Here is a 17,808-nt window from a genome sequence, read left to right on the forward strand (position 1 = left end):
CATTGAACATGGGTCTAGGTTTTGCGTTTAATTGGTATTTTAAAAAAGTAAATGGGAGCAATGCACATGTGGTCAAAGCACTGACCTGGGACTCAGGTGCAAGCTGTAGAGTCTTTTTCAGAGCTTGCTATATGGTATTTCCCCATCAAGCTGTAAAGTGGGATGATAATTTTTTTGGCTACTGTAGCTGTCTGGCTTGTGAATTCTTCAGGACAGGGCCCATCCCTTCCTCTCCGTTTCAAAAGTCCCTGGCACAATGAGTCCATGAGCTTACTGGACTTTTATAGGCTACAATATATTCTCTCTCTCTATATATATATTTATACACACACACACACACACCCCTATATTTTTAAATCTATTAAACAGCTACCTTGAAAAATAATGTGCATGACCTTATAATCGAAACTATAGCCTAGCATTCATTTTCTTATTAAGGCTGAGCTATGGGCAGCAAATGAAGTGTCCTCCCCTTCCAGTTTCCGCTTCACCCCACTCACACTCCAAACCCCTCCTGCACCTCTGAACACCTGATCCCCAGCCCTACTCCAGCACCCACAACCCAACCACAATCCTCAGCGCTCTTCTGCACCCGTCTCCCTGCCTGAACATGATTGAGGGTGGAGGAGAGCGATTGAGAAAGGGAAGGGTTCTTGTGGCAGGGCGTAGGGGAGGCCATGGAGAAAGGAGCATGGCAGGAGCAGGGACTATGGGAAGCAGGAGGCAACGAATGTTTGTTTGTTTTTTCTATTAGAAAGTTGGCAACCCTAGCCAGACCCCACCACTCACTCACACTCAACTCACTCACACTCACACTCGCCCTCTTCCCAACCACCCATCACTTCCCCCCCACCAGCTGGCTGCACACCACCTCCCTCCCCAGCCTGCCACACATCTGCTGTCTCCCCCTTCCCAGTCTGCCTCACCTCCTCACTCCCCTGCTGGATCCGTCATCACTGGCTCACCATGTCCCTCCTCATTCTCCCATCCTCATGGGCAAGCAGCAGGAACCACCATAAGTGGGGAGGCTCATGGAGTGGAGGAAGACTCATCAACCAGCAGCAGCAGGTGCTGGGAGCCTTGAGGGAGGGACAGAGCAGGGAAAGTAAAATCGAGGGGGCTACTATCACCCAGCGGTGATCTGCAGTGGTGGTGGTGACAGGGAAGATTAACCTCCCTGGTCTATTATACTTGCCACCCATGGATTGAGTGGTAATTCAAATTAAAAATCTCGAGCTGACAACAAGCATCTGGATTTAAGTTGTCAAATGCACGAATGATAAAAGCCATTATACTGAAATGTTAGGCTTTGTACATTGTTTGTTAAAGGCCACACAGTAAACTACAGCCAGGCACACAAGGAATAGGGTGGTCACAGCAAGGAGGTGAACCATATCTGTTCATAATGAAGAAACGATCTGTAGTCATCATTAGATCCAAATGTGCAAAAGCTGCACTTACAGCCAAAGTGACTTTTAGAAATGCATTTTATAGTATGAAATAATTTATGAATGTCCATTCGTACGATAAACTCCCTGTGGCTTTCTAAAATAACACCACTCTTACATAGTTATCAAGTTAAACATTGCTATTTAATATAGAAATTGGCAATTAAATTGACAAATAAAACCCCAAATTTGCCGTTGTTTTTATTGCATAGAGGTCAGCTTATTCAAAGGTTCTAGCAACAAATTATTTTCAGAGCTCACTTTTATTGCTGATTTCCTTTCTTTGCAGTGTTTTTTGGTAATGCAACAGCATTGATGTGTGTTCTTTGGAGACATAGCACTGTTGTAGCACTCACACAAAATGTGTTAGAATCACCATAAAATTTAGCTAACGACATTGAATTTATTGACAATAACTCTTGGAAAACACCTAGAGCAGCAATGTGAATGGGCTACTTACATTAAGAACTGCACGTTTCCCTCCAAAAAATACTATTGTGTGTGAGATGTATCTCAGAATTTATGACGTAAGCCCATCCCTACTCAAAACAGTATATACACTCCTACAGTCTATGGAGGCAGAGCTTACTGTAAGGTATACACAAAGCTACCTGTAGTTAAACAATATTATACAAGAGAGCTATACACACTTCACCACAGAATATCACATTCTGTGCCCCCCCAAAGGCTGAGCTTTTAGTTTGTTTAATGGATACTCAATAGATGAAGATTCTTCTGTTTTAAGCAGCTTCTTCAGCAGAACAGTCAATGCCTGCATATGTAAATTTCTCATACAGCGTGGTATTCACATATGTCTGAAAGAATAAGGGAGGTTGAAGTAAGTGGTGTATTTTTTTCTCAAGTGCACCAAACTGTGCTGAAATTATTGAGGGATATTGTGTTTGCAATACCCTCAGGCTGTGTCTAGACTGCATCCCTTTTTCATAAAAGAGATGCAAATTAGACATATCGCAATTGCAAATGAAGCGGGGATTTAAATCCCCCCTGCTTCATTAGCATAAAAATGGCTGCCGCTTTTTTCCAGCTCGGAGCTTTGCCGGAAAAAAGTGCCAGGCTAGACGCGGATCTTTCGGAAAATAAAGCCTTTTCCAAAAGACCCCTTATCTACCATTTGGACTTCACACTAGTGCAGCTATTCCGTCTTACCTTTCGTTCCTCTAACATCCTGTTCAGTGACACCAGGATCTGAGCGAATGATGGCCTTTCATATGGTTTCTCCCGCCAACACTGTCTCATTAGGTCATATCTTTAAAAATCAGACACAGAACTCATGATTACTTGGAAGAATATCTTTGAACATAAGGAATGCAGGTTCCAAATTAAAACCATTTTTAAGGCTCCAATTTTCAAACAGCTGTCTAAGAATTCCACCAATCAGATGTTAGAGCTATGCTGAGAATTTGATGCCTACACTAGCCAGATTTTTTTATGCAAGAAAAGACAGGTAGGAACCAGTGATCATAAATGTGGATGTTCTCTCTGGCCACACTCCCTTCCCCTCCTTCCAGTCCTCCTGGAACAAGTTCACTTCACAAAACGTGGAGCAGTGGGTGCCACAGAAGCAGTGCTTCACCACCTGAAAATCTTACTAGACACTCCCTCGTAAGAATTGGCTTTACTGCATGGCACATATCACATGAGCTCTTTCATTGCTTCCAGCAGGCTAGTGATCATGATACTAGTGTTGCTCACAACTTTTAAGGTAGCAAATTGATTTAATTTTAATTCAAATGTGCTTTGTTTACTCTTTTAAATTCATATTTGGGCTTAAATTTGCCTCCTTGAAGATGATTTTTATTGAAAGTTGCGGTGGTTTTCAAACTGACAACCACCCATCCTGTAAAAAGCATATGTTTGGAGGCGAACTATCTTTCTGCAACCAACAGTGCAGTCGGGACTCACATGATAGCTCCTTCTACAACTCTATTATTTGTATTTAAAAAACCCCACACATTCGCTGAAACATGCTTTCCCTAAAAGCTGCTAGTTTCACAGTAAACAGTGCAAATAAAATAATTAATGAACTTGTTTGCTTACACCTCGTCATCACAATTGAGAGGCTTTTCCAGTCTGTACCCTTGTGGCAATTTCTCATAGAGTTCTGCACACGTCATTCCGCAGTATGGTGTCCCACCTAAAGCACAAGATTTTTAAACACTGGGTTTTAAGTGATGTCACAAACATTTTTCTAGTGGAATCACAAACAAGGCTAATTGCCATTAGCACAAGAGCCATAGAATGGTGCAGCAACAAACTACTTGTAGGTTACTAACTACTCCATCTTAGAAGGTACATTGTACTGAATAACTGTATTTAATAATCATAATTTTATTCATTATTTATGTAGTGCTAAAACAGTGTTTTACAGACAAGTAAAAAGCAAACAGGTCAGATCTTCAGCTGGTATAAACATAGCTCCATTGATGATAATGTGTCTTTCTAAAATTCTTGCCATCAGTGGGCCTGCTTCTGATCTGACTTACACTGCCTTCCGAAGCATTATTCCTTATTTACACTGCTAAAATAAGACTTAGGCCCCTGTGACTAGTATTATACTCAGTAGTGTGTGCAGTTCAATTTGGAGAGTAATCTTAAGGCTAGGCAAGGGGCATAAAGAAACGTAGGCCTGGAGACACTGAGTTTGGGTGCCTAGAACATCACTGATTCAGAAAGCTTCAGTTTGGCACCTAGGCTCCCTGTACAATTAATGGGGAAATCTCAGGATGGGATTCACAAAAAGCCAGCATACTACAATAAAACTTCAATAGTCCGGCATCCAATAGTCCGGCACTCCTGATAGTCCGGCATCAAAACGGCAAGAGCCTAGTGAGTGAGCTTTGGCAAAACATGAGTCACAAGGTAACAGCGGCAGCAGCTGAACTGAGCAAAAAAGGTAAAAAAGGCTTAAAAAAATGAAAACATTGCAGTATACTGTATACAGTATGTACAATAAAAAGGGTTAAGTATACTTTATATACTTTATATACAGTATATACAGTATATATATATATATATATATAACCATCTTATAGTACCTCCTGATAGTCCGGCATATCTGATAATCCGGCACCACCTAGGTCCCATAGGTTCCGGATTATCGGAAGTCTACTGTAGTTGGCTCCTTGCCTAAAACAGCCAATGAAAGCTGCTAAGCTGAGGGGTACGGGCTCCTTCTCGGGCCATTGTGAACAAACTCATCTCAAAGGGCCCAATCTGACAGGCATGCTCTGAGCACATTTATTAGATTGGGCCCTGGAGGTGACTTAGGTGAAATAACAAGTATCTGTCCCTGGTTTCTGCATGGCTCTTGGACTTAGACATCCAGACACCTAGCGCAGCTGCAGGGCATGCACTCAGAAACAGAAAATACTCATCTGGTGCAGTAAGTGGAATTCTTCGAGATGATTGTTCCCATGGGTGCTCCACGTTGAGGAGCACCAGCACCGCTGCGCCTTTAATCGGAGATTTATGACAGCAATGTCCCTGGTTGGCTGTGCATACGGAACGCCAGTGCACAACCTTTGAAATGGTTATTCCATGTGCACAGCTAACCACCTCCTCAGTTCCTTCTTTGACCTGGACGTAGTCGAATCTGAAGCAGAGGGGAGGAGAGTGGGTGGTAGAGCACCCACAGGGACAACCATCTCAAAGAACTCCTGTTATTGCACCAGTCGAGTAACCGTCCCTTCTTCTTCGAGGAATGTCCCCTGTGGGTGCTCCAGCTTGAGGTGACTATGAAGCAGTGTTCATGCTTGGTGGTGGGCGCTTCAATTAATTTAATTTGGTAAGTGCCAAAACATGCATCAGCATCTGCAAACGACTGGATGGTGTAGTGCTGCGTGAAGGCGTGTGCTGAAACCCACGTGGCAGCTTTGCAGATTCCTTCTGTTCATATGCCTCTGAGGAAAGCTGTTGAGCCTACCATTGCTTTTTGCCATTGCCAAAAAGGTGACCTTCATTAACAAGTGTAGAAGGGAACGGGTGGCTTATGGTTCAAAGGGCTTGTCTCTGAGTGCCCTGAGGATGAGGTTGAGGTCCCATGCTGGAATTGGGTCTCTTTGTGGTGGAAACTTATTGTGTAAGCCTCAGAGGAATCTCTTGGTGGATGGGCGAGTCAATACAGAATAAACTTGTATTGGGAGATGCAGTGCTGCTATGGCTGTGAGCTGTACTTTAATTGAACTTATTGATAGTCCTGTTTTAAGTAGTTCTAACAGGTAGGTAAGTATCTTTAAAACTCCAGTCTCTCTAGGGGTACAGTTCTGTTTGGAACAGCAGACTGTGAAGCAAAGCCATTTCTGTTTATATGGTTTTCTGGTTGTAGGCAGTTCACAAGGATTTGCTGCACTTCCTCGGGGTACTTCATTTCTGTAGGCATCAACCAGTTACCATCCAGGTGTGAAGATGGAGTGTGTTGACATCTACGTGGTGCATCTGCCCATTCTGCTATGTGAGCAGAGATTGGACTGGAGGGAGGCAGTATGGTGGATGTACACTCATATGCACCAGGTAGGGATACCAGGTTTGCTTGGGCCAACTTGGGGCTATGAGTATGACTTTGGCTTTGTCCTGCTTGAATTTCAGGATAGTGCGTTGGATCTGTGGGAAAGGTGGGAATGCGTATAGGAGGGCTGCTTCCCATTTTATGCTGAATGCATCCCCCAGTGATTGGGGACCTATGCCCACAGTGGAGCAGTAATATGGGCACTTCTTGTTCTTGTGGGTGCCAAATAGGTCTACCAGCAGAAAACCCCACTTTTGAAATAGATGGTTGTGTTTTTGTGGGAAGTTTCTGCTGCAAATATCTGCCAGGATGTCCTTGCCTGGGAGGTAGGTAGCTATAAGTGTTATGTTTCTCAGGATGCACTACTCCCACAGTTCACTGCTTCCCAACATAACTGGTAAGATCAAACTCTCCCTTGCTGATTGATATAATAATACTTTGTTGTGACATTGTCCGTTAGTATCTGGACAGTTTTGTTTTGAATCAGTGGCAGAAAATGAACACGGGCATTGTGTTCTGCCCTGAGTTTGAGTAGATTTATGTGGTTGTTTGTCTCCTCCTTGTCCCATTGGGCTTGGACAATGTGTTTGCCCAAGCATGCTCCCCAGCCCATCAGCAAGGAATCTATCATGATTGTTAATGTTGCCTGCCTGGGTGGTGTGGCATGGTCGGGGTCTGAAACAGACTGAGGTTTTCTCCATGCTAATCATCTTTAGCTGGAGTTTCCTCGCTTTTCTTGTTCTGATTGTCAGCTTCTTTCAGTGAGGGCGCTGTTCTGTGTCATGCTCCTCACCCAAACAGCGGACACACTCTGAGTGTCCATCTGATACAGAAATGGAGCCTGCAGCTCTTACACTTTTAAAATCCTGGTGAGCCAGGTATGTCACAGTAAAACAGTCTCTTCCAAGCGGTCACTTAGCAGTAGGACCGCAACTATCCATATGCAGTATAAATAATGAATCATGGTTTAAACTACAATTTTTTTAACTTAAACTATAGTAAAGAACTCAACTATGCTAATAACTATTAACTAACTATCAACTCTATCTAAAAACTAATAACAAGGTGACACGAAGGCAAGTGCTCTGCTGCAACCAAAGCCGGCAGTGGTCAGAGAGGAACTGAGGAGGTGGTTGGCTGTGCACGTGGGATAGCCGTTTCAAAGGTCGCGTGCCGATGTTCTGCGTGCACAGCTGACCGGGGGCTCTGCTATCATAAAACTCTGATTAGAAGCGCAGTGACACCGGTGCACCTCAAAGTGGAGCACCCACAGGAACATTCCTTGAAGAAGAAACAGAGGTGCCTACAGAGCTCAGGGGCAATTGGGCACAGGTTCTCTGCTGCCTGATTCTGGGATGTAGTTGCCTACGTGGTAATCAAATGCCTCAGTCCTTTTATGACTCTAGCCCTTGGAATATTCATTATTTAAAAAGTAAATATCTGGTGTAAAATCCTTGTCAGAAGATAATGTAAAGAGGCGCCCTCTGCCTTTCTCATGTAATGTGGTGCCTGACCTAGACTGAGCTGGAATTGTGACAAATTAGGGTACTGTACTAGAATATCCCATGCTGGTTTATTTGTGTATCAATAAATACAGATACTTACCTAAACTAACTACTTCCCATAGTAGGACACCATATGACCATCTGCAATGAAGACAAAGAAAAAGCACTCACAAAAAGCACTTAGGAATGATAATTAAAAGTGAGGAGATGTGTCATTTAACACGATATTTTTAAAAGACAATTTGCTAATATACAGAGAATGTAAGTTTACTCTCTTCAATGTTTCATTATTTCTGATCAATCTTCTGTTTGGGAGTAAGGATCCAGGCCTTAAAACACAAGGCCAGATTCCCAGCAGCAGCAAATGAGTATTGCCCCCTTTTCTTCTCTGCACTTAAAGATTTATAGTGACTAACTTCAGAGAAGTTCTATAGAAAATGATGAAATGTCACAGAAGTCACATAGAAAATGAAGCAACACTATAGTCCAGGATCATCCATGGGCCAAATTTGGACCACCAGATGCTTTTGAATGGATCCCAAAATATCATCATCAGCATCATCTCTGGAGTCAGAACTTTGACTGCACCTTGACCAAGAAATGTGGACTTTGACAAAAAATAATTGACTCCCCTGCTATAGTTTATACAAAACATTTCTGCAGAGGCATCTCCTCTGGTGACTTTCTTCATTTCCATGCAAGCTGTGATCCAGCAAGGCACTTAATCCTAAAATTAGTCCTGTTGAGTTTAATGAGACTGCTCAAGTGCTTATAGTTATTCACATACTTAACTAATTTGCTAGATGAAGACCATAGAGTTGGCCAGATGTATCTGTTCTTCCTGAAAGTACTGCTATCCTAGAGCTGTACTTTTGCTGTTTTCCTGGTTACTTGCTGGACTTTGTTGGCAGAAGCTCGTGCATGCATGGGCCCTCCAATGATTCATTTGTGTTTTAGTTTCAAAATAGAGATGCCTCCATGACCAAACATCCAGTATATTTTGTAAAAACTCACATCAGACCCAAACCTAGCTTACTTCAGTTTTTCAGACAGCTCAGGGTGTTTGTCCACATGGTGATGCATATATCTGTGTTTTCTGAGTTTCATGAATAAGAAACTCCGGTAAAACACATTTCCAATATGAAGCTTTTATGTTATTAAATAAAATCTTATTAAAAACAGACTATAGAACTGTACTTACACATCACTGTTTGTGGTGTACACACTGTAATTTAGAGATTCAATTGCCATCCATCGCACTGGAAGTCGTCCCTGGAATTGAAGCCATTGGAATTGCATTACAAGCTATAACGTTAATGGTAGTACTCACAATAACCTTATTGAAACCTATATCACAAGGTTTCCTTTTAGCAAAAATTGCTTATATTAGCGAGCACTTACACAAGTAACCCCACCATTCAAGTCAATAGGCTTACTGAAGTAAGTGCTCCTCAACTTGAGATCCCGTTGTATAATCACGCCCGTTGTTCCCTGTAATCTGTGCACTTGTGCAGACACTCAAGAGAAATTCAAATGCTGCCCAGCTGATTAGCAGAGCACCCACAGCTAGGCTTTGTGTTTCTACTGGTGGTGCACATTCACATGCACCTTGGTGTTCATAAAATGTATTCTGCACATGGATGGAAAAAATTAGAGGAAACATTGATCAGGTCCCAGATGTATAGTGCCCAATTAAACAAGGAGAAGTTTTTTCCAAATGTGTGGGCCCAGTAGGAAATGGAAACAAGTTTCTCTGCTGCCTCTCATGATGTATTCCATGCGGGTGCAGGCTTCCTCGGCTGCTTTTCTGGCCCATATTCCTCTCCAGGAAATCTGTAGGGTTGTGACCTAGTCCTCAGTTCATACCTTTACATCACACTACGCTACTGTTCATCAGTCCAGACATGTGGTGGCTTTGGGGGCCATCTTATTTGAGTCAGCTACACATTGACTCCGCCTCCTCACCCCGGGTAAGGTTTGTGAATCACCTCAATTGGAAGACATATGAGCAAGCACTTGAAGAAGAAAAAACAACACTCGCTTTTGTAGCTTGATCTTTGAGATGTGTTGCTCATAGCTATTCCATATCCACCCTCCTTCCTCACTATCAGAGTAGCTGGCACTGGGGGTGGTGGGCTCGGCAGGTTTATATACAGGCAGTCCCCGGGTTACGTACAAGATAGGGACTGTAGGTTTGTTCTTAAGTTGAATTTGTATGTAAGTCGGAACTGGTACATATTGTAGGAAACTCTAGCCAAACATTTCTCCAGAGCTCAGTTTTATTCTCCCACACCTCACTTCCCTCAGTCCTTTATTCTCAAGCTGAGGTGTCTGCTGAGAAAAGCTGCTCCGCGTCTCCCTGGTCTTCTGGGGGGAAGCAGCTAGTGCGGGGTTGCCTCACCCCGTTTGTAAGTAGGGATCTGATGTAAGTTGGATCCATGTAACCATGGCAGACGGCTCCACAGCCAAACCAACTGGTGGTAGGTAGGGTAAAAACTTTCTGGCAGTTGTGCATGTGGTGTGCGTGCATCTCACCTGGAATAGATATGAGCACTACATCTCAAAGAACAACAGTTACAAAGGTAAGTAACCGTTTGTCTCATTTTCTCTCATACTGAAGAAATAAATATGAAGGTCAGAGTTTGAGTACAAACTTTCAAATGATTTGTGTGAGGGGCATTCCATATGCTTTATGAAAATATGCTTGCAATTATGAATATGACATAACTGGAATATTCCTTATTCAAAATACCCCATACAAGATACCATTGGAAGTTATAATCTACTGAATATGATTTTCCCAATTGTATGCATGTATCATCTATGTAGCTCAAGTTAGGAATATGGAGTATAAATCTGTGTTATTAATATAGTCATGCTAAGTGAGGACCATTAATGGTATTTAGAGCTATAATGGCCCATTAGCAAAGAGACAATGACGTTTGGCCTTCCTGTGGATGTGTGGACCAGCCTGTTAAGTATGTAGGCACGCAGTTTAGAGGGAATCCTGATGAGGGGATGGATTGCACCCTTAGCAACTTTGCAGAAGACATGAAGTTAGGGAGAGAGGTAGATATACTGGGGGTATGTCTACACTACCCCGCTAGTTCGAACTAGCGGGGTAATGTATGCATACCGAACGTGCTAATGAAGCCCGGGATTTGAATTTCCCGGGCTTCATTAGCATAAAGCCGGCTCCGCCATTTTTAAAAGCCGGCTAGTGCGAACCCCGTGCCGCGCGGCTACACGCAGCACGGGCTAGATAGTTCGAACTACGTAGTTGTTCCGAACTATCTGTACACCTCATTCAATGAGGCGTACAGATAGTTCGGAACAACTACGTAGTTCGAACTATCTAGCCCGTGCCGCGTGTAGCCGCGCGGCACGGGGTTCGCACTAGCCGGCTTTTAAAAATGGCGGAGCCGGCTTTATGCTAATGAAGCCCGGGAAATTCAAATCCCGGGCTTCATTAGCACGTTCGGTATGCATACATTACCCCGCTAGTTCGAACTAGCGGGGTAGTGTAGACATACCCCTGGAGGGTAGGGATAGGGTCCGGAGTGACCTGAACAAATAGAAGGATTATGCCAAAAGAAATCTGATGAGATTCAACAAGGACAAGTGCGGAGTTCTACACTTGGGACGGAAGAATTCCAAGCATTGTTACAGGCTGGGGACCTAGTGGCAGAAAAAGACCTGGGGGTTACAGTGGAAGAGGAGGTGGATATGAGTCAACAGTGAGCCAAGAAGGCTAATGGCATATTGGGCTGCATTAGTAGGAGTACTGCCGGTGAGTATGTAACCCACACACCTAGGCTATGTCTACACTGGCATGAATTTCCGAAAATGCTTTTAACGGAAAAGTTTTCCATTAAAAGCATTTTCGGAAAAGCGCGTCTAGATTGGCAGGATGCTTTTCTGCAAAAGCACTTTTTGCGGAAAAGTGTCCGTGGCCAATCCAGACGCACTTTTCTGCAAAAAAGCCCTGATCGCCATTTTCGCGATCGGGGCTTTTTTGCAGAAAACAGTACTATGCTGTCTACACTGGCCCTTTTGGGCAAAAGTCTTTCGGAAAAAGACTTTTGCCTAAACGGGAGCAGCATAGTTTTTCCGGAAAATCACTGACGATCTTACATGAGATCGTCAGTGCTTTTCTGGAAATTCAAACGGCCAGTGTAGACAGCTGGCAAGTTTTTCCGCAAAATCAGATGATTTTGCAGAAAAACTTGCCAGTCTAGACACAGCCCTTAGTGTGGTTACTCCAGAAGATCTAGGGAAGTGATTATTCCCCTTTATTTGGCACTGGTGAAGTCACATCTGGAGTATTGCGTCCAATTCTGTGCCTGCCCTCTCCCCTCTCCTCCCGTTACAGAAAGGATGTTGACACACTGGAGAGAGTCCAACAGAGGGAAACAAAAAGGATTAGGGGGCGGGAGCACGACTTATAAGGAAAGGATTTGGTCTTATTTCGTATACAGAAAAAAGAGTGAGGGGGTATTTGATAGCAGCCTTCATCTACCTCAAGGGGGGGTCCAAAGAGGGTGGAGAGAAGCTGTTCTCAATGGTGACAGATGACAGAATGAAGAACAATTGCCCCAAATTGCAGTAGGGGTATCTAGGCTGGATATTAGGAAAAATGATTTCACTAGAAGGATGGTGAAGACTGGAATGGGTTACCTAGGGAGGCGGTAGAATCTCCATCCCTGTTTTTAAGTCCCGGCTTGACAAAGCCCTGGCTGGGATGATTTAGTTGGGATTGGTCCTGCCTTGGGCAGGGGGCTGGACTTGATGACCTTCTGAGGTCTCTTCTAACTCTATGATTCTATGAAAATGCTACATCTAAATATCCCTGAACATTCCATGCAATTTTTGTTTTTGGTTCCTTGGACTTTAGAAAGGTTAAGATTCAACCTTTGTCTCTTGGCCCCATCTCTACAAAAAGACAGAGTGATAACACGCAATGGTTGATTGTGTGAAAGTATGAGCATGCTGAAAACATTCATTTCAAGTCTTACCATGGTCTTTTTAACATAAACTTCTTGACCTCTAGACAATCCAAAATCTGCTATTTTTGCAACATAGTTTTCTCCAACCAAGATGTTTCTTGCTGCCAAATCACGATGAATAAACTATAGTAAAGAAAACAGAAATTCCCATGTAACCCATGATCCTGGCATTTTGCATTATACTGTGTGCTACATTCAAAACTGCCAAAATGCAGAAACCCAGAAAAGATGGCAAAGGAAACTGCTTGACATGACAATACATTGAAAATAGTGATTCAAGCTTCTGGTATAATAGAGAAAAGGTGAAAGGAAGAGAAGAGTGAGAGTATTAACTGCAAATTCGTAAACCCCACAAATTACTATCCATGTTAAAATATCTCATGAGGCCACACAAACCCGGCCTACATCTGGGCACCTTTAAAGGCTGTAAAAGCAACCTTAAAATGGCTTTTACAGTGCTCAGTTAGAATAAAAGAGGTACCAAGGCTCAAGCAATTTTTTTACATTCATAACTGATGCAATAAGCTCAGAGGCGACAGGGTTATGTAGTGCCAAGCCTAGAGGCGCTGGTGCTCAGCCCTGGCAAGCCTTGGCACAAATTAAGTATTGGGCTGCTCGCCTCCTTTTACATACTCACATCCCTGCCACTCTTACTAGCATCTAAAGCAGCGGTTCCCAACTGCCGTCTGCAGTCTTGTCTGGTTGCTGGGCTGCAGCATGCTGCTCGAGCAGTGGGCGTCGTGCTAGGACCCAGAGCAGCTGTCAGGGGCTCTGGGAAGGCGCTCCAATGAGGAAGTACAGAACTAGGACCCTGCGGGCAGCAGGTAAGGGGGAAGCAAGTGATCGCTGGGCTCAGTAGCCCCTGCAGATGGAGGACTCACAGCCCCTGCTTGTGGGGACTCTGGGGCCAGGCTCTGGGCTGGATCCCCTAGCCTTGGTGGAGGGGGGGCTGCTGTGGGGCCCCAAGAGCTCGAGCTGCAGTTGGGAAAGGGACTCTCCCTGGGAACCTCTCCCAGGGCAGCACCCCCAACCTTGCCAGCCTCTACCCCAGGGTGGGCAGTGCTTCGGGAACAGGTAAGAGCCACCTCCTCCTTTCCCCTGCCCGAGAGCAATGTCCCCGGCCTGCAGGGGGAGAGTTTGTCACCAGCTGCTCCCAGCACAGCTGGCTGCAATCCCTGCCTGGGCCCCAGAAACTACCGCCAGCTCCCAGCATGTGCAGGGCAGGGGGAGCCAGCCCATGGTTGGGGGGGCGGGGGAACATCAGGAGGGGATTAAAGGGGGTGAGGGAAAACAGGGATGTGTGATGCGGGGGCAGGAGGGGGATGCAGGAGACGCTGAAGGGAGGTTGGAGGGATTCAGGGGAGACTTATGGGGCGGATGGGAGGAGGGTGCATATGGAAGGAAACTCTGAGGGAGGAAAAGGGGGAGTGTGGGGAGTGTGGCTGGGTGAGACTTTGGGGGCAAGAGCAACCTGGCTGGGGAAGGGAGACACACGGGCAGGGGTTGTACAGAAGGAGATGGGGGTGATACAATGGCAGCTCCCCTCCCCATGGGAAGCAACAGCTCCTGTGCTCCTGAGAAAATTTCTAAAGTTGCCAGGTGCCCTCTGCCCCAAGTGGGTGCTCCTTCCTGTACCCCTCCCTCTGCAGGCACCAGTCACCCCCGGGGAGGTGCTGCCCCACCTAGCAGCCAGAGGGGAATTCTTTCCGTGAACTTTTTTTAGTGTTGTGGATATCTGCAAACTCTGATCCCTTATGGACTGGTAACATAATGAATGAATATGCAAATATGCGAATAAAATGTTACTAGTCCACCAAAAGTTTGTGAATGGGTTTGCTGGTCCGATCCGCGGTGTAAAAAAGTTTGGGAACCACTGGTCTAAAGTACCATGTCTGGGTTAGAATGCCACTTAATCCTCTCCCCATGCTCTCCCAGAATGCCCCTCTGTCATGCTTGCCATAGAGCAGGGGTGGGCAATAATTTTTGACAGGGGGCTGCTCCAAAATTTTGGAAAGTGTTCAAGGGCTGCACTCTTCATTGATATTAATAGAGAAGATGTGGGGTCTGGGATGGAGACTGGGTGCAGAAGGGATCTTGGGGTAAGAGATTGGGGTGCAGGAAGGAAACTGGAGTCTGGGAGGGAGACAGGGTTGCCAGATGGTTTAACGAAAAATACCGAACCTCCCCCCCCCCCGCCTCTCTCACCCCTCCCCCAAAAAAAGCACTGAGAAAAAAATTCTGTTGAGGAAAAAAAAAGGGGAGACCAAAGTTAAGCAAAAAAAAAAAAAAAAAAAAAAAGGAGTGGGGGGAGGGAGCCAAAGTTGTTAAGCAAAAGTTGCACCACTCCCTACAGTTTGGGACCACACACTAACCATCAATGCACCCACCCTTCCCCCTGAGCCGGGCCCCCCAGTCTTCCCATCTCAATACACTCACCCCTGCCTCAGACCCAGGCCCTCCTAGAGTCCCCCCATCCCAGTGCACTCACCCCTCCCCCTAAGGCAGGCATCTCCAGCGTTGGAAGCCCCCACTCAAATCAAATCTCCCCCCACCCCGCTGCACAGCCAGGCATGGAGGAACAATCTGACTTTTAAAGTAGCTGTTCCTGCCGCCCGGTTCGGCTGCCTCAGGGAGACATCACGTGGCCAGCTCCCGGTCTCTGCTGGTCACATGGGCCGGAGCAGCGTGTGCTCCGCTCCCACCCAAGCCCAGTGGCCCCTACTGTGGCGTCTGGCAACTGTCCCCTCCTGCCCCCCCTTCACTAGACTCTGCTTCGCTCCTCACTCCCCCACCCCTGCCAGACTCAGCAGGGGAAAATTGTCCGATGGGCTTCCATCCCAGAGAAACGGGAAATACCGGACATTTCATATGTCCGGTATTTCCTGTTTTTTTTACCGGACGGAGCCCACAAATACCAGCCTGTCTGGGTGAAAACCGGACACCTGTGAATCCTAGAGGGAGATTGGGTGAAGGAGGCGGTTGTGACCTAGGGCAGGGGTCTGGAGTGCCGGGGTTTGGCATGTGACCTAGAGTAGGAAGGGATTGCGATCTGGGGCAGGAGACTGGGGTGCCAGATCTAGGAGGGGGTATGTGTGTAAGAGGGGGACAGAGGGTTTAGGTATGTTGAGGGGGGCAGGAGGTTGGGGCAGGAAAAGGCTGGGGTGCCAGAAGCAGGCTGTGGCCAAGAAACTTACCTGCCAGTTGCCAAACCAGCCTTCATGCCTGCAGAGCTAAGGCTTGCAGAGCTTAAAATGTTTCAAAGCCAGCCAGCCTGCATGCACGCCTGGCCATGTGCTTCATTGAATAACTGAGCCAAAGAGAGGGGGTGTGGTTCTATTTGGCTGCCTGTTATTCCAGCAAGCAGCTCCCATTGGCTGGTTTCTGGCCAGAAACTGGCTAATGGGATTGTGTTGGGGCCGGGGCGGCTCCTTAAATTCTCCCCCCCCCCTCTAGTTATAAAACAGAAATGGAGCCCCTGCAGCCACATTTCTGCACGGGCTGCGGGGTAAGCAGAGAATCCTGCCTGGGGCTCCCCGCTGCCTCCGCAAGCCGGATCCAGTGGCTTGGCAGGCCGGATTTGGCCCACGGGCCGATTTTGCCCAGACCTGCCATGGAGATTGTGAGGAATGGCTTGCCAAGGAATTTCAAGGGCAGACAAAAGCAAGCCAGGCAATTTCCACGGCACTCCTCCTCCTCTGGATAGTTTTAAGGATGATACCAAAATTCAGCCCTTCTATTAACTTATGCAGTGCTGGTAATTTTCTGTGAATTTCAAGGGCCACAATTTAAACAGTAGGAAAGTCACAGACATTTTGCTTTTTTAGTAGGGAGAACAAGTTTATAAGCTGGTCTTCTTGCCCACTTAGAATTGACACTGTAACTGGATAAGTGAAGGAGTGAATGTTAAGTTGATAGCTAGCTCTATATTCTAGAAAAATAAATCAGTATTGTAGGAACAAATAATTCACTGAAAAAATGTATAAAATATCAGTTACGGTATAGAACTAACATTACATGCTGACTAGAGTAGGGATGTTAAATTTAGTTTAATCAGCTAATAGACTTGTCGATGGATTCTCCATCGACTAGTCAATTATTCAATAAGTCGATAAGCGGGGAGGCACAGCAGGGTTAGCTTTTGCTTATCCAATAGTCGACTAGTCGCTTACATCCCTAGAACAGAGGTGACAAAAATTAGATCAAGCCCTAAAAAATAAAGTGCTGTGTTTTCAAAAATTAAGGGGCTCACAGCTGACCTGTTTTTGGCTTAAATAGTCCATTCCTCTGGCCACATCTGCTGCAAAATGCAGAAGCTGCTGAGAGGACAATGTGGAGGCAGTGCTGTTAGCAATAGCAAATGCTGGGTCTGTCTCTAGCACTCTACTCTTCCTCAAGAAATCGAGTAAATTTCCATGTGGTGCATATTCAATAGCCAGGTAAAGATACCCTAAAGTAAAAGAGAGAGAGAGAGAGAGCAATGTTACAGCTAAAATGCAGATGTGCCAACACTTACGCATTCCCCCTGACTGGGTCTCACTACTACAGTATACTGTAGGGGTGGGCAATAAACAGCCCATGGGTTAACCAGGGTTAGTCCCTGATAGGCCGCCAGCACTTTATTTATCTGCGCATCTGCAGGTATGGCCACTAGCAGCTCCTATTAGCTGCAGATCGCTGTCCCTAGCCAGTGGCAGCTGTAGAAAGTGCCACTGACCGGGACACACCATTGGCCAGAAACTGCAATCCATGGCCAATGGGAGCTGCAAGTGGCCATACCTGTGGATGTGCAGGTAAATAAAGTGCTGGAGGCCCACCAGGGACTAACCCTGGCAAACTGCCTGTGTCTTATTGCCCACCCCTGATATAATGGCGCACACAACTCAAAAGCAGGCAAACAAATACATTTTGTATCCCTCAGATGCAGAAGAAGATGGTAATGATGGGCATTTCCACAAGATTCTTGTGATTTTATAGTTCAGAAACAGTCATAACAGACATGTTGTAGTCTAGCTGCTCACAATGCAGTAGAATCTCAGAATTACAAACACCTCAGGAATGGAGGATATTTGTTTTGTTCAGAGTCACATTATGGTTGTTCTTTCATAAGTTTTCAACTGAACATTGAGTTAATACAACTTTGAAACTTTACTGTGCAGAAGAAAAATGCTGCTTTTAATCATCTCAGTTTAAATGAAACAAGCATAGAATCAGTTTCCTTGCCTTGTCAAATCTTTTTTTTAGACTTTTCATTTCTTTTTAGTAGTTTATATTTAACACAGTACTGTACTGCATTCCCCCGTCCTTTCTCTATTGTCTCTGCTGAT

At 45.4% G+C, this 17,808-nt stretch overlaps 1 protein-coding gene across 2 annotated transcripts in view; it reads right to left on the reverse strand.

Annotated features, from left to right (window-relative positions):
* Positions 1 to 895: 895 nt before the first annotated feature.
* TEK (TEK receptor tyrosine kinase) overlaps positions 896 to 17,808 on the reverse strand; it is an 85,339-nt gene continuing 68,426 nt past the window's right edge. The window contains exons 16-22 of one of the 2 annotated variants that reach the window (XM_014575592.3): positions 16,741 to 16,931; positions 12,494 to 12,607; positions 8,680 to 8,750; positions 7,579 to 7,619; positions 3,507 to 3,603; positions 2,616 to 2,715; positions 896 to 2,263 (exon numbers count right to left, since the gene is read on the reverse strand). In XM_014575592.3, coding sequence (XP_014431078.2) covers positions 2,189 to 2,263; positions 2,616 to 2,715; positions 3,507 to 3,603; positions 7,579 to 7,619; positions 8,680 to 8,750; positions 12,494 to 12,607; positions 16,741 to 16,931 — 689 coding nt within the window. In that variant the 3' untranslated portion in view covers positions 896 to 2,188. The remainder of the gene's footprint in view (positions 2,264 to 2,615; positions 2,716 to 3,506; positions 3,604 to 7,578; positions 7,620 to 8,679; positions 8,751 to 12,493; positions 12,608 to 16,740; positions 16,932 to 17,808) is intronic. The other variant, XM_006127248.4, reaches the window with a different exon arrangement.

The sequence above is a fragment of the Pelodiscus sinensis genome, chromosome 6 (assembly GCF_049634645.1).
Source record: "Pelodiscus sinensis isolate JC-2024 chromosome 6, ASM4963464v1, whole genome shotgun sequence".
In the NCBI taxonomy this organism is placed as follows: domain Eukaryota; kingdom Metazoa; phylum Chordata; order Testudines; family Trionychidae; genus Pelodiscus; species Pelodiscus sinensis.